Source organism: Triticum aestivum, chromosome 7B (assembly GCF_018294505.1).
Source record: "Triticum aestivum cultivar Chinese Spring chromosome 7B, IWGSC CS RefSeq v2.1, whole genome shotgun sequence".
Taxonomy (NCBI): Eukaryota; Viridiplantae; Streptophyta; class Magnoliopsida; order Poales; family Poaceae; genus Triticum; species Triticum aestivum.
Genome location: NC_057813.1, coordinates 580001469 through 580018417, shown reverse-complemented (window position 1 = coordinate 580018417; position 16949 = coordinate 580001469). Strand labels below are relative to the sequence as shown.

Here is a 16949-nt window from a genome sequence, read left to right as displayed (position 1 = left end):
AGGTACTAGGCCGCGGCGCACGAGATAACTAACGGGCAGGGTCGGGTCGGGCTGCAATCGCGAACGGGTTTTACAGTACTCGGGCTCGGATCTTATTTTCTTTTGGTATTGTTATTATTATCCAACGAACGTTCAATTGACAAGGGGTGGCAAGCGAACGTTTTTTTTTCTTGACAAGTTTATATGATGAGACATACTGCCTCTGTATTAGTGTCAGAAAATGTCTTATGTTATATTTTGACATAGAGGGAAGAGCGGGCTTTTTTCTTTCTGGGTGTGCTACGTGTCCGCCTGCTGATCTTTTTAAAAGATCGGTCGGCTCGTGAGCTGTCAAATCTGATGCTCCACCATTGCAATACAGTTCTTGCAGGTTTGTTTTTGCAATAGATGCCTTGTTGCAAAAAAAAATTCTGTCTTCACCTTTTTACAACATAACTGATGTTACGAGAATAACTTTCCAAACATTGGTGATGTTGCACAAAATTTTGAGTGGAATCATGAGGAGTGGAGGACACATGTCCGAGACGCGGACGAAAGCCAAGAAATTAATCAGTCGATTGAGGAGAATCGTTTCCTCTTTTGCAGCAATTTTTTGTCTTCTTTTCTATAAATTGCTATGTGTTTCTGAAGAATATGCCATTATTCTCTCACAACGTAAATTGTCAGGAAAAACGTTTGCAATTGCCACCCTTTTCCAACTGACGTTCCTCATATAAGAGGGGCCTTTCTTTTCATGCTCTTGTGGATGCCCACTAGCGGTAGCCTTGTGCCAGTCAATGGCGAAGCAATGAAATATTCCGGACGTCCGGCGTCTAGTGCACATTGGGCCGGAGTGGCTCCTTCATGTGCTCGCTGACTTGTCCGAAGAGGAACTGATGTATACGCTCATGATGATGCTGGCACGTCGGGAATGAGATTGTCCACGACAAACCACCACCTCTTGTGGAAGCCTCAACTAGGTTCCTAACTAGCTACATCAACTTTCTTCTGGCCATTGAGGTGAATCCCCAAGGTGATCATGTCAAAGGAAAGATGGTGGTTGTGCCCCATCAACTTTCTCTTCTTCCCGTGAGCTACGGCTTTGTGCATCCCCGCTAGAGTCAGAGCTAGCTGCTTGTTTGGAGGGCATCTCCTTTGCTTCCCAGTGACGTGTTGCCAATTGTGATTCAAATGGATTGCCTCGACGTGGTAAAGCTGAAGGAGTAGATGACCAGTTGAAGCATATGATGACGGTTCGAGAGATTGTTGCTCTTCTTTAGGATCGTGGTGAATTCTTAGTCAAGCATGTTAGGAGAGAACAAAACGTTGTTAGTCACTTTTTAGCAAACTTTGATCAAATTAAGAGGCGCACTGCAGTGTGGCTTCGATCACGTCCGAACAAGGTCCCAACACTACGTAGTGCAGACTTGTCTGTTTCTTGATGAACGAATTCACCTTTTCCTCGCCAAAAATAAAAATAAAAAAATAGGGTCCTTTCTTTTTGGATATGGACAGTGGAGACGGTGATCTTTTTTTATTATTATTTCCTGCCGACTCGGCTGTATGTCCAGCACCAGGGGAGATATGTCGTTCTGTATTTATTATTACTAGCAAAAGAGCCCGTGCGTTGTAACGGGAGAGAAAACATAACACACACTTTTAACTCTACAACATCACTCGAGACCACAATAAGTCCATCTCCTTTATTTTTGCGAGGCATCATATTTGTGTTGCCGCTTATCCTCCTTCTCACCCTCGCCGACGATGACCTCGGTGTTCACACAAAACAACAAAAAATGTGTGTTGAATATAGTTAATCCTAAGGCGTCTCTCTCTCCCTCTCTCCTCCCTCTCCCTCTCTCTCTCCCTCCCTCTCTCTCTCTCTCTCTCTCTCTCTCTCGCTTTCTCTCACTCTCGCGATGAGAAATCTGTTGTTTTCCTTGCGACATTTTTCAGAGGTATGCGCATGTAGTTATCGATGTTTTCTTTTCCGTATATGGTTATAGTGGGGTGTTTATTTGCAATCAGGATCGCCACCGGTATGAAAAAAAACGGATCTTGTGCTATAAATTATATGTTTGCTTCCATAAAAATATTTTAAAAATATTTAACAGGTAAAATTAACATCATATTTAGATTCCACACATTTTTCTAATAAAATTTCATATATAATATGTTAAAATCGAAGTTACGGTTTAAAAGATACAGATAATTTAGGAAATCATTTGGTTTGACTCAAATATATTCCAAAATAATATTTAAAATACTTAACAGGTAAAAATAATCTCATATTCATATTCTACATATTTTTCTAATCAAATTTCATATATAACATGTTCAAATCGAAGTTACGGTCTAAAATATATGGATGATTTTATAAAGCATTTGTTTGACTTAAATATGATCCGCGGATGAATTACCTAAAACATCTGGGGGGGTTTGAAAAATATATAATAACGGTTCGGGTGTGACTTAAATCCGGACGATGGGTTGGTTTTAAGAAAAGACAAAGGCTTTTGTGTAAAATATGAAAATAACGATTTGTTTTAACTTAAACAAGACTGCGGGTTGAATTCTCTGAAATAGAGGGACTTCTCTAAAAAATGCCATGACAGATGAAAGAAACATGTTTAAATCGGAGTTACGGTCTAAAATATATGGATGATTTTATAAAGCATTTGTTTGACCTAAATATGATCCGCGGATGAATTACCTAAAACATCTGAGGGGTTTAAAAAATGTAAAATAACGGTTCGGGTGTGACTTAAATCCGGACGGCGGGTTGGTTTCAAGAAAAGACAAGGGCTTTTGTGTAAAATATGAAAATAACGATTCATCTTAACTTAAAACAAGACTGCGGGTTGAATTCTCTGAAATAGAGGGACTTCTCTAAAAAATGCCATGACGTACGAAAGAAACCCAATTTGCTTTATTATTAGGTAAAGATAAAGATAAAGATTATTTTTACATAAATTCTGCACTCAGCACACATCACAGAACTCAGTAACAGACACTAGGTTGCTTCAGCATGGGTTAAAACGACTACTTTGATATCATCTGTAAATAACAACAGGCCACAGGGCATTCACACTGGACTCAAACAAGAAGAAACAGAATTGTCATATAGCCACAACAACAGCGGTAAGCACGATTCCATCAGATAAAAACAGCAGCTCTATAAACCCTAGACGACACTAATACCGACAGCCTAACTCAGGTTATAATACAAGCACTTTTCGCCTACACAGGAAGTTCACTCTCAAAGAGGAGGATGACGCTCCTTCATCCATCCACCGTTAAAAACATGCAGCAATCCTGCTCATCATGTCGAAGACCCATGGCCATGACCGTTGGCGTCGCTCGCTGGTGCTGGGTTTTGTTGCTCGGCAAAGGGCACTATGGCAGCATTTCCATTCTGCTGAGAGAGGGTGCTTCCATTCTGCTGAGAGAGGGTGTTTCCATTCTGTTGATAGTGTGAATTCAAGCGTCAACCACCAGCTCATTCATAATATCAAAATCGTTGTAAGGATTAGGTGTAGGTTGGAAAACGGATTCCCAAGTCGTAACAGGATGGTGGAGATACTTCTAGATCCTCTATACTTGCTGCTTGAAAAGTTGAAATGGGAGTATCTAACATTTCTATGGCATCGGAAGAAGAAAATGGCATGTCACCTTATGTGCTTAGGACTCTTGGTGCAAATATATGCGAACAAAATCAGACATTTTGTCGGTGTTAACCAAACCAATGTTCAATAAACAATGGATTCCATAAAAACAAGGCACCCATTCATGTCACCAAAATTTTCAAATGGGCAAACTTTCTTGAGTCAATGATGTATTGAAAGAGATCAAGATTAGTTAAGATTATAACATAAACTGATGATCCTCTTTTTTATATTCCAATTTCAGGACACGGGAATCATAATTTGTTTTATGTCCTTTTATGTGCGTACTTGTTAATTCCTAATTTAAATGACTGAAAATACATTAACCAATTTTTACTCGGTATTTTCCGAAGTTTCAGCCATTGCTTAGTATTGGGACCATTGTTAAGATGGACATCATGCAAAATACAATCCTTTCTCAGATAATTCTGTAAGATATGGACCCAGCTCATTTTTCAAGAAAGAACAAATAATCGCTTCAGCTTATAGGGAAAGTTTAGCATACTCAGTATTTTCAGAAGCAACTAATAATAGATAAGAGACTTACACTATCATTTGGACCTGTTGACACCATTTGAAGAGATGGAGGAGTAGACTTTGATAGGTCCCGCAACATGCCCTGTAGAAAATAAACATGGAAGGTTAGCAAGTCGTCTGGCATAGTGGCATCAACTTAATAATTAATCAACTTCACATAAAGAGGAGAACTGGGCTACAGCCCAGTGCTGGGTGTGAAGTTCTGTCACCCCACCCTCCAAGGTTCGATTCCTGTGATGTGAATTACTTTCTCTGAGTATTTTACGGGGTGGAAAAGCTTGCATCGCGTTGTCTTCTTCAAACAAAACCATGAGACTCCTTCCCAAGGGTCTCTTTTACAATTCACAAAGGGATTATACACACAAAAAAACTACATGTACATAAAATTTTCATTTACAAGGTAAGGTGCTTGAATCCAATAATACATGAAAGAGAAACTAAGTGATGCAGAATTTAGACATCCCCAACCTTCTGTGTAACAGATCATTTATGGACCGCCGATATTTTTTCAAATAAAAATAATGATTAACCCATAAAGCATTATTGACAGGTTAATTTGCTTCAAGTTGTATAAAGTGCTGAAAAAAAAATACTCTTTAACTCCACTACGAAATACTCCCTCCGTCCGGAAATACTTGTCGGACAAATGAATGAAAATGGATGTATGTAAAACTAAATTGCGTCTAGATACATCCGTTCCTCTGACAGGTATTTTGGGACGGAGGGAGTACACTCAAATGGTAACACCTGTTATTTGTCGAGCATTTTTCCACAGCAGAGATTAAATACAACCAAACATGCACACCATCCAGGATGCATCTACATTCATTACAATCATCTAGATTTTTTGTTCTAGTAGAATTTAATCTAAACTAATGTTAGAACTGTTCGTTTTTACAGAAAACAAGGAACAAACTAGATACTAACCGTTCTAGTGCCCTGAACTTCACCAATATGACATACAGCAAACAGAAAAGGACACAGTGTTTTACGGCCAATAGAACGATTGTGTAGATACATAAATAGATCAAGATAAGCACTGGTTACTTAAAGTATAGAGTTCTAATAAACTTTAGAAACTAGAGAATACCCTGCGCGTTGCTGCGGGAATTGATTGCAATATATTTCAGTGAGCATTTTGTCTGAAGCTTCCATCGTTCAATTAGTAATATATGAACTAAAGCTAAAAATAAATATTATATACTGTATTTGGTTATTGCGTAGTCTGAAAATATTTTGAATATAAGTGGCATAACGTAAAGGAAAGCTTTTTTACATGCATGTTGAGTGGACCTTTGATGAGGTGGCATGTGTGATGAGGTGGAAGGTGTGCATGAGATCAACTAATAATGGAAAACTTTTTCTCATGCATGAAGTGGTGGGCATTTGATGAGGTGGCATGTGTGCATGTCAAGATATAGAGATAGTGGGGATGAACTATTTAGGTATATAGGATAAGTTAACCAAGTAGTAAAATAACCTAAGTACTCCCTCCGTCCGGAAATACTTGTCATCAAAATGAATAAAAGGGGACGTATCTAGATGTATTTTAGTTCTAGATACATCCCTTTTTGTCCATTTTGATGACAAGTATTTTCGGACGGAGGGAGTATTAATTAATTGATGGTAAAATGAGTTGTTTCAACACAAAGGACCCAACAACAACAAAGCCTTTAGTCCCAAACAAGTTGGGGTAGGCTAGAGCTGAAAGCTGAAACCCATAAGATCTCGCAACCAACTCATGGTTCTGGCACATGGATAGCAAGCTTCCATGCACCCCTGTCCATGGCAAGTTCTTCGGTGATACTCCAGTCCTTCAGATCTCTCTTTACGAACTCCTCCCATGTCAGGTTCGGTCTACCCCGACCTCTCCTGACATTATCAGCACGCTTTAGCCGTCCGCTATGCACTGGAGCTTCTGGAGGCCTGCGCTGAATACGCCCAAACCATCTCAGACGATGTTGGACAAGATTCTCTTCAAGTGGTGCTACCTCAACTCTATCTCGTATATCATCATTCCGGACCCGACTGTTGATAATTCCATTATACAGCATGATCTAAAAGTTATTCCGTCTATTCAACAATATATTTCCCGCATGGATACCTACTTTGATAGAATCTTTCTAGTGAGAAAAGAATAGTACAATTACGTAAACTAATACTCCAATTTGTGTCCCTAGGTATCTGTGCAAACAGATATTGTGAGATGGAGGTAGTACACTATATGCTTCTATCCTCAATTAAATTGATATGCAACAGCACTAGCAAGTATTTACAAGTACCTTATTTGCCCACATGAGGCCGCAAGCATTGCATAATGTTCTTGGCCCTTCAGGTCCACGACGCATCATAGGTGTATTATGTGCATTAGTACCACAGTGATGGCATCTGAAAGAATTTGAAAGAAGTCAGCCATCGGTAAAATTCACAAATAAAATCCCATGTGTTTACGAAATCAAAAGGTAAGATCTAACAGATACCCCATATGGAAAGAAGCATCTGTCCATGTATGCGAGGTGTCAGATAATACCTTCAGTCCATGTCAAACTTGCTTGCACAACTAACAAAGTAAGCAAATCTGAATATCCCAGGGAAGATGAGCTAGGCAAAGAAAAGGTACTGGTATATACTATTATGTGTACCAGTCAGCTCTATGAATTATGTACCATAAATTGTGTTTCTTTGTGGCACCTACAGTGACATACTAGAGCATTTAATTTCAAAAACAGCAATTATCGCACAGAAGGCATCTTTCAAAGCATCTAGAAATATTGCTGGATAACTCAAATAGACAAATACATTCCACTGACTCAGCAAAATACATTTCATCAACTTACGCAGCAGCAGACGGAGGTCGACCTTCCACTGATCCCCAATTTGGGGAGCCATCTGCAGTTGCCAGTTCAGATGTTCCGTCATCAGGTTTTGGTTTTGAAGATGTAAATTGGCCTCTATTACGCTGCATCCTATAAATACATGGAAAATATGGAAATGCATCAATAGTGTCTGTGCATAATCAGTGCAGAAGTAACCTAGACAACAAGCAAAATATAATCTTATCTAAATCAAAGAATGTTAGTATCAGAATATTAGGTAGTTTTTTTTCAGAAGTATCATATCATAGAATCACGATACTTTTTATAAAACTACAATTTGGTATATATAATAAATAAAATGCTCATCTAACACAAATTATAGGAAAATACTGTAGTATATGCTAGAATTGCATTGTACTAATACCATGCACGAGATAAATCCCAAACTGATGAAGTACAAATTTCTAACCCGACCAACACAACACAACAAAATTGTTTTAATAGATGCAGCGTCTATGTTTTTTTACTGAATGCAGCGTTCGCATTAATTTCACTACAAATTCATTTCTGGAAAATCATTTACTCTCCTCATTCAAGAGATGGAGAACATGGCGCCTAATGAATGCAGCCCAACTAAAAAAGCGCTGATAGGTGTACGATTAAGCGTGCTAGGCGCTAGGCGACAGCAGAACTCCTAGCCTTAAGCATGCCTACGCGTGCACTTAGGCGATATAGACTCTATGCAGAGGCAAAATTAGGAATGTAAACCTGACTCTTTTTTGGATCTTGCGCGCATGAATGTACCTAAGTGGGCTTCTACTAAGAAGCTGAAGCCCAAGGCCTTCACAGGGTTTGTGAGGTGACTATGCAGGAACAATAGACGAGAGGTCTAGTGCCCACCTCAACTAGAACTAGACGTGCTTATAATGTTTTATGTGGCCTTGCTTAACCCACCATTGCAAAGCATGGACAGACCTTGCGGTTTTGTTCCCATAGATAGTGGTACCACAAATAGTTCATGTGCACCAATCCTAGCGATTCTACCTTTGGGAATGTAGTGTAACAATGATACGGTGGAACTGCGATACAGCGATACATGATAGTGATACACTACAAATCATTTAGCTCTGGTAAGAATGTAGAATCACAAGATAGTATGATACTATGATCTACGCCGTGAACCTGAAACCATATAAATCAAGAAGTGCCACACTAGTATTACAACTGACAAGAATCATGGCGTACCAATGATATTTGACACGGTACAAACTAACAAGGCGAATGGAACAACTAGAGGCAATTAATTAATCTGCATACTGAACAGAGTTTGTCAATAAAAATGCAGTGGATGAGCATATGTTCCGAAGAAAACAACAGCAAAATAATACTCCCTCCGTTCCAAAATAGATGACTCAACTTTGTACTAACTTACTACAAAATTGAGTCATCTATTTTGGAACGGAGGGAGTATGTGTAAGGGAAGGACAGACCCAGTGCATAGAAGCTCCCACACAAGGTGGGGTCTGGGGAGGGATTATAGGAACCTAGTCTTAACCCTGCAAAGTGCAATGCAGAGAGGCTGGTTCGAACCCAGGACCTCTTGGCACAAGTGGGGAGGACTTCACCACTGCGCCAGGCCTGCCCTCTAGGGAGTATGTGTAAGGGATGTAACATATTTAAATGTATGCCATTAATAACCTTTCAAGACATAATGTGACTGCAATTTCCCAGACAACATTTCAGACATAAAGATTGGAATTCCCAGGCAACGATTATACCAACCTTAGAGCAACTTCCTTGCGAACTGTATACCGGATCTTCTTATCAAAGTTTCGCTCTTTCCGCTTCTCCCTAAACCTCATCAATGATGCCACCCGGTGTGGAAAATTTAACCTCTGAAGCATAGTAAATTCAACCTCTGACGCATGTGAATCATCCAGCATATAAAATATTAACTGTCATCACTTGTCTCAACCTTACTGTATGGAGTTGATGATGCTCCGGCACCTATGCCTGGGTTCAGTTCCCTTCCCCCTAGCAGCAAAAGCACAGCTTGCACCTGCGACAGCAATCAAAGACTAGTGAATTTACGAAAGAGGCAGGGGAGACAAAATTACACTACTACTACTAGCAAACGGCAAGAGACGGACCTTATCAGGGGAAACAGAGTCGAACACGTAGACCTCGCCCTGAAATGAAAGGGTGAGCTGGTTACCCGTGGCGGGCGGCACAATCCCAGAGACCATCGCCCCGTGCGGGTCCAACGGTGCGCAGGCCGCAGCTGCAGCAGCCGCCTGTGCCGCGGCCTCGGCGTCCATCGGGACGGACTCCCCGTTGCCGCCGTGCTGCCCATGCTCATGCTGCCCATCCCCCTCGCCCTCGTCGTCGTCCTCCTCCATCTCCTCCTCTTCCTCCTCTTCCTCCTCCTCCTCTTCCTCCTCCATCTCCTGCTCCTGCTCCTGCGCGTGCTCGTACGCGTTCATCGCCTCCGCCTCGGCCGCGACGGCCGCTATGGACGCGTTCAAGGCCTCCGCCTCGGCAGCCACGGCCGCGAGGTGGTCAATCACGGCGTCCGCTGCTGCGGGCGCAGCGGCGGGCGCGGGCGGGTCCTCCGCCGGCTGCGGGGGGCGCTCGGGGCCCCGGCGCGGCTGGTATGGCTTGCCGTCGTGCTGTGCCATGGCGAGGGACCGGATCGGACCGGATCGGACGACGGGGATGGGTGTGGGGAGGAGGGTGTGGTAACCCTAGGATCGCGATCCGATTTTGGTTTGGAGGGTGGAAATGGACACGGGCTGAGAGGTGCAGGGAGCGCGAGCGGTTTTCGGGCGGATCTCAGCCGTCCCGTCTCTCACAAGGTCGAGTCCCATTCCAGGGTCAGGATATCTTCCCATTTTTCGAACATCCTCTCTTTTTCAAATCAAACTTCTCTATCTTTTTTTTTTTCGGGGAAACTTCTCTATCTTTACTCGTACGTACTTAGCATACATAATCATCTGTAAAACGCACCTCATAAAATATACACGGATCAGTATACAACTTTTTTTTTTCGGGAAATCTTCCGATCTATTCATCTTCAATCATGGCAGTACAACGAATACCAAAAATAATAAAAATTACATCTAGATTCGTAGACCACCTAGCGACGACTACAAGCACTGAAGCGAGCCGAAGGCGCGCCGCCGTCATCGCCCCTCCATCGTCAGAGTCGGGCACAACTTGTTGTAGTAGACAGTGGGAAGTCGTCGTGCTAAGGCCTTATAGGACCAGCGCACCAGAACAGCAATCGCCGCAGATGAAGAATAACATAGATCGGAAGGATCCAATCCGAAGACACACGAACGTAGACGAATAGCAACGAGATCCGAGCAAATCCACCGAAGATATATCCGCCGGAGACACACCTCCACACGCCCACCAACGATGCTAGACGCACCACTGAAACGGGGGCTAGGCGAGGAGACCTTTATTTCATCTTCAGAAAGCCGCCGCCGTTTCGTCTTCCTGAGCAGAACACAAACCCTAACAAAAATGAAAGAAACGACTAAAAACGAAGCCCTCTCGCCGGCCCTTGGCAGGATCCACCGTGCCTCCATGGCCCTAGGGCCACCGGAGACGGGGCCGATCTGCGTCGGAGCCGGCGAGAGGCAGAAACCCTAGCTGCTTTTTTTAGGAGGAAGAGGAGGATCAGTATACAACTACATGATTAGGTCCACTAAATTCAATCTAGCATCTAACATTAATCTAATCCGTTCTCTCATAAACACTTAGTAATTTAGATTGACTGGTCGTAATCCCTGCATCCCAAATCCCTACAATTACGCAAGGCACAAAAAAAGAATTTATCGCAATTGGACCCCCTCAATTTTTGTGTTGTCTTGCTCGTGCTCGCTCAAAACAGCTTCCCCGCGACCCACGACGCCTGCCCCTACCCATCGGACGCTCCCGCCCGCTTGACTAGAGACATGCATCACCTACCATTTTCTCGCATTCATGTGCTCCATGCTAAAAAAAGGTTTGCTGATGAAAAAGGTGTGATTTTTCTTCATCCAAAATTACATCCCAAGTTTGCATTTCATGTCTGTAGTAAAAAAATGCATGGTGATATATTCATGTCTTAGAGGCGTTATGGCGGTTTAGCCATCCATCAAGGGAGGAACATGCCTATTTAGGAGAGACTAGTGTGTTAGAAAGTTTTCACATTAATATTTCATTCGAGTCGACTTTGACAATTCGACTAGAACCTACGACGGCACTGCACCTATCAATCGTTAAACTAACTTTGAAGTTTTTATTGACCAAGCGGGACATGATACACCTAGCTACAGAGGTTTAATCCTTCGATGCAACCGATAACAAGTACTCCGTACTACTTTTGATCCAAAATAAGGGTCACAGTTTTGAATTAACCATAGTTCAAAACTGTGACGCTTATTTTGAATCGGAGGTAGTGAGATTTATGGATATCAGTATGAGTATTCCGAATATGGATGGATGATTGATTAACTTGAGGTTTCGACGAGTGGTTTGCCTATGGCCGTTGGATATATCTGTTACATGAAGTTGCAATAGTGACTAAACAAATCTCAGGGTTTGGACAATGCCATAATGGTGGTATTTATGGAGGGTATGGAGCTCGGTTGCTTCCTCTGAATTAGGAAGATGCCCCCCCCAAGTGCAATGGTTGGCAGCTAGCAGCAGTTTTCCTCAAGCGGATGACCTTAAGGTTTATCAGACCAGTGGGAGTTGTAGACCAACCAATTATCAGTACATACACACATAGATACAAAACTTCCTTTGTCCCCAACGAAATTAGTGAGATTGTTAGTCTCATTAGCTTTCTAGTTACAAGGATTAAATGCATGGGTGTATGGAATATTGATTGCAATAAGAAAATAAAACAAGGAATTGTAAAGAGAGTGTTGATCGAGGTTGTAAGAAATAGGAAGAATAATGGGCCGGTATCCATAGCTTCACTAATGGTTTTTCTCCAAATGATAGCATGGTGTGTAATAGCAGTTGTGTATCCATTAAATTGCAGTTTTTATACCGATGCATGCAGGAAGGTCCTATCCGGGTAGTTCAGGTTGCTAGTTTGAACGAGGTTCACTCGGCAGCTCAGAACAAAGAACTCGCGCGCCACCCACATAACCCTGTGGCTCAATGAAGAACTATCTTTTTAAGAGTTCCACCCCATGACGCTGACCGGATCCATTCCGAGAAGCACACATCATACGCCAGCCTAGGCGCAGAACTTGGGCACCAGAAACAATAGGTTGGCCACCTAAAGGCTTTCGAGGTGAAAGTAAAGAACAAAATCAGGTAACTCTTGCCTTTCCCATCCTGGAACAACTATACTATCTTGGCATTTTTCAACTTAATCAAAAAGGGGTGTTCCCGGGTGTCGGTGTGAAAACCGAGTCCCGAGCTGTTAGATCGGATCGATGGGTAACAAGAGAGAACACACAAAGTTTACCCAGGTTCAGGCCCTCTCTAAGGAGGTAAAACCCTGCATCCTGCTCTTGCTTATATTATGGATGTATCAAGGTACAGAGTTGATCTACCTCGAGATTGTGAGTTGTGGTTTAAACCCTAGGGTATGATGAATGTATGAATGGGTGTATGGATGTATGCATGTCTCTACGCACTAAACCCTCCGGCTTATGTAATGTACCGTAGGTCTAGGATAATAAGAGTCCTAGTCGAATACTTCAGCGAAGAGGAGTCCTTGTCTTGATCACCAAGTCTTGTGGAATCTTCCTCGTATATGTCATGGGCTGCCCGAAGTGGCCCAATAGTGAACCGCCATGGGGGTCCTCGGCCCGATCCACCTAGTCGGGAGACGACGTGGTGAGTACCCCCTAGTCCAAGATATCGTTAGCAGCCCCATGAACTGGTCTTCAAGTTGAGGACTAATAACCCACAAGTATAGAGGATTGCAACAGTTTTCGAGGGTAGAGTATTCAACCCAAATTTATTGATACGACACAAGGGAAGCCAAAGAATATTCTCAAGTATTAGCAGCTGAGTTGTCAATTCAACCACACTGAAAGACTTAATATCTGCAGCAAAGTATTTAGTAGCAAAGTAGTATGGAAGTAACGATAAAAGTGGCAAAAGTAACAGTAGCAGTTTTGTAGCAATCGTAACAGTGGCAGCGGAAAAGTAACTTAGCAAAGATCAATATGAAACGAGCTCGTAGGCAATGGATCAATGATGGATAATTATGTCGGATGGCATTCATCATGCAACAGTTATAACATAGGGTGACACAGAACTAGCTCCAATTCATCAATAAAATGTAGGCATGTATACCGAATATAGTCATACGTGCTTATGGAAAAGAACTTGCATGACATATTTTGTCTTACCCTCCCGTGGCAGTGGGGTCCTAATGGAAACTAAGGGATATTAAGGCCTCCTTTTAATAGAGTACCAGACCAAAGCATTAGCACTTAGTGAATGCATGAACTCCTCAAACTACGGTCATCACCGGGAAGTGTCCCGACTATTGTCACTCCGGGGTTGCCGGATCATAACACGTAAAAGGTGACTATAACTTGCAAGATAGGATCAAGAATACAAATATATTCATGAAAACATAAAGGGTTCAGATCTGAATTCATGGCACTCGGGCCCTAGTGACAAGAATTAAGCATGGCAAAGTCATAGTAACATCAATCTTAGAACATAATTGATACTAGGGATCAAACCCTAACAAAACTAACTCGATTACATGGTAAATCTCATCCAACCCATCACCGTCCAGCAAGCCTACGATGGGATTACTCACGCACGACAGTGAGCATCATGGAACTGGTGATGGAGGATGGTTGACGATGATGATGGCGACGGATTCCCCTCCCCAGAGCCCCGAATGGACTCCAGATCCGCCCTCCCGAGGAAGAATAGGGCTTGTCGGCGGCTCCGTATCGTAAAACATGATGAATCCTTCTCTCTGATTTTTTCTCCCCGAACGTGAATATATGAAGTTGGAGTTGAGGTCATTGGAGGTCCAGGGGGCCATAAGACAGGGGGCGCACCCTCCGTCCTTGTGTCCAGGGTGTGGTCCCCCTTTAGTTGATTCTTTCGCCAATATTTTTTATTTATTCCAAAAATTATCTTCGTGAAGTTTCAGGTCTGAAAGTGTGTTATATCGACTAGAGGGGGGTGAATAGGTGATTTTTACAAATCCGTCACTGAGGAATTTCTAGGTGAAGAAATTCCTAAGTAACGACACACTAGCAGCGGAATAAGTACTCAGGCATAAGCATAACAGAGCAGTAGCATAGTCATCATGATGAAATGAAAACAAGCACATAGTACAGAAAGCGTGAAAACAGGATAAGCAGGCTGAAGACTATGTGACTGAAGAAATTGGATTGAGGAAATATAGAAATTCTCCAGTCAAAGTCTTCAAACAGTAATGATCAGGATCATCAACACATGAATGAGGAAACGAACAGGTTGAGGAAATAGAACCAGTTGGCTTGGTGAAGACAATGATTTGGTAGACCAGTTCCAACTGATGTGATAGTTGTACGTCTGGTTGGAGTGGCTAAGTATTTAAACTCGAGGACACACAGTCCCGGACACATAGTCCTCACCGTATTCTCCTTGAGCTAAAGTCACATAGACCTCGCCCAACACTAGTGGTAAGTCTTCACAGGTGACTTCCAAACCTTCACAGACTTGGTCACTCGGCGATCCACAATTCCTCTTGGATGCTCAGACCATGACGCCTAACCATCTGGAGGATACACAGTTCTCAAAGGTATCAAACGTCGGTTCCACACAGGAACAATCTCTTCAGTGATGCTCAATCACTTTGGGTTTGTAGGTGTTTGGGTTTGGGTTTTTGGGTCTTCCTCACTTGATGATTTTCGCTCAAAGTCCTCGGAGGATGGGATGCTCTCAATGACAAGTGTCAGTTTCTCGTGGAGCAGCCAACCAGCTAGTGGTTGTAGGGGGCGGCTATTTATAGCCTAGGGAGCATCCCGACATGATAAGACATAAATGCCCTTCAATGATATGACCGTTAGGTGGTAGGATATTTTGGACAACTAGCATGTAGCACAACAACGGCCGAATTTTAGGTTCGAATTCCTCAGGGCTATCATGTTCACTGTGTAGGCAATCCGCACTGGCGAATTCGTAACTCCTCAGTTAGAACAAATTCCTTAGAGACCAGAAGATCTTCGTCCCTGTCACTAAAGAAATTGACTGAGCTAATATGAGATTTCCAATGGCACTCGAAAGGATTGGGTAGGTGTAGGATTTTGAGATGAGCATCACTTGGAAATCAATTTCCTTAGTATTACCTCGACCCCTTTAACAGTGCGGTGTTTCCTATGACTCAAGAAAGAGAAAATATAACTATGAAAACAAAAGTCTTCATGCTTCATAATCCTCGCATGAATATCCAAGTCTTCAAGGTCACACCAATTTCTTCACTTTCAAAATCTTCAAGAGAGCGAAAGTCTTCAGCTGAAGACATACATTTTTAGGGGTCGACATTCATCATAAATATCAAACTCCTCATCGACTTATAGAGCCTGTGTACACTCACAAACATATTAGTCCCTTAACCTATAAGTCTTCAATACACCAAAATCACTAAGGGGCACTTGATGCACTTACAATCTCCCCCTTTTTGGTGATTGATGACAAATAGGTTAAATTTTCAATGGGGATAAACATATTAATTGAAAATTCTCAAAATTGAGGAATTTGATTGCAAGATATAGAAGAACCCCCCCCCCCTGAAGATGTGTATATGTGAGGAATTTGCTTTTGATAGCAGATGCACATTGTAGAGTAATATCATGGAGGTCTCCCCCTATATCTTGTAATTCATACAAGCATTTAACATATCGAATGAAGAATTTGTAATGCATGATGAAATATGGTGACTGATGTAATTCAGCATGCGTGCATATCATATATGAGGAATTAGCATGCAGAAAAATAGAGCAAAAGCACCAGGTCACCATTGGACTTAAGTTTACAACTCGATCCAATCAAACACTTGAGAAGAGCGAGAGTTGCAACTTAACAGCAAAAAATTGCCCACATAGATAGACCCGCTTGAAGACTAACTCAAATTTCTCCCCCTTTGTCATCAAATGACCAAAAGGGACAAAAAGTGAGGACTAACGCCCCTGAAGAATATCATCACGAAGTCGATGGAGGAGGGCCAGCGTTGTTGGGGTTGGTTGTTGAAGTAGGGCCTAGCGCAGTGTCGTCCAAATCTTCATTTTCATCAGTCTCGCGCGATGAAGAAAATGAGCTGGCCACCAAAGAAGGAAATTTGACTTTCTTGAATTTCTTCGACGGCGGCTTAGACCAGTCAAAGTCCTACTTGAAGCCCATCTGCTTAAGATCTTCACCGTAGAGATGAGACAGAACAACCCAGGTACATCAAATACACTACAAAAAAAGACACATCCGTGACATTTTGGGCCGAACGAATTTTTTTTCTGTCATACTTATGACACTTCTATGACGATAATTGTGACAAAACCAGGTATCATCATAGATGTGGTGGGTTCCTACTTCTATGACAAAAAATCATGAAAGAAAATGGGCTTTTCGTCCTGGGCGGGCCGGAGACGCAGCTGCATGACATTCTTTGGGCCATCCATGACGGAAAAAACCGTGGTAGAAGCGAGGGTGAGGAAAATTTCGGGGAGTTCCCGGTTACGGTGGGTGGTCAGGGGCCGAGCGATGCGTGTTTCTCTCGTACACGTACGCGCGTGTGTGCGAGGCATTGGGCTCTAACTGAACCCGAGCGACGCGTCGCCTAACTGAACCCGAGCGATTGCATTGCAGGTTATGCGTTACCGAACCCGAGTGATCGAGCGATTCCTTCGCTACTGCTGCTAACTGAAGCCGATTGATGCTGCCTCTGGATGAACAGTGAGCATTGCAGGGGGGATTTGGATGAACAGTGAGC

The 16949-nt window shown here is 42.6% G+C and overlaps 1 protein-coding gene across 1 annotated transcript; it reads right to left on the bottom strand.

The window, feature by feature from the left end:
- Positions 1-2886: 2886 nt before the first annotated feature.
- Positions 2887-9795, bottom strand: LOC123156100 (GATA transcription factor 20). Its single transcript, XM_044574268.1, has 7 exons — positions 9148-9795; positions 8973-9056; positions 8780-8892; positions 7019-7147; positions 6464-6569; positions 4192-4263; positions 2887-3442 (listed from the first exon to the last, which is right to left on the bottom strand). Exons 1-7 carry the CDS (start codon positions 9673-9675, stop codon positions 3302-3304), a joined length of 1173 nt encoding a protein of 390 aa, XP_044430203.1. The 5' UTR covers positions 9676-9795; the 3' UTR covers positions 2887-3301.
- Positions 9796-16949: the final 7154 nt, after the last annotated feature.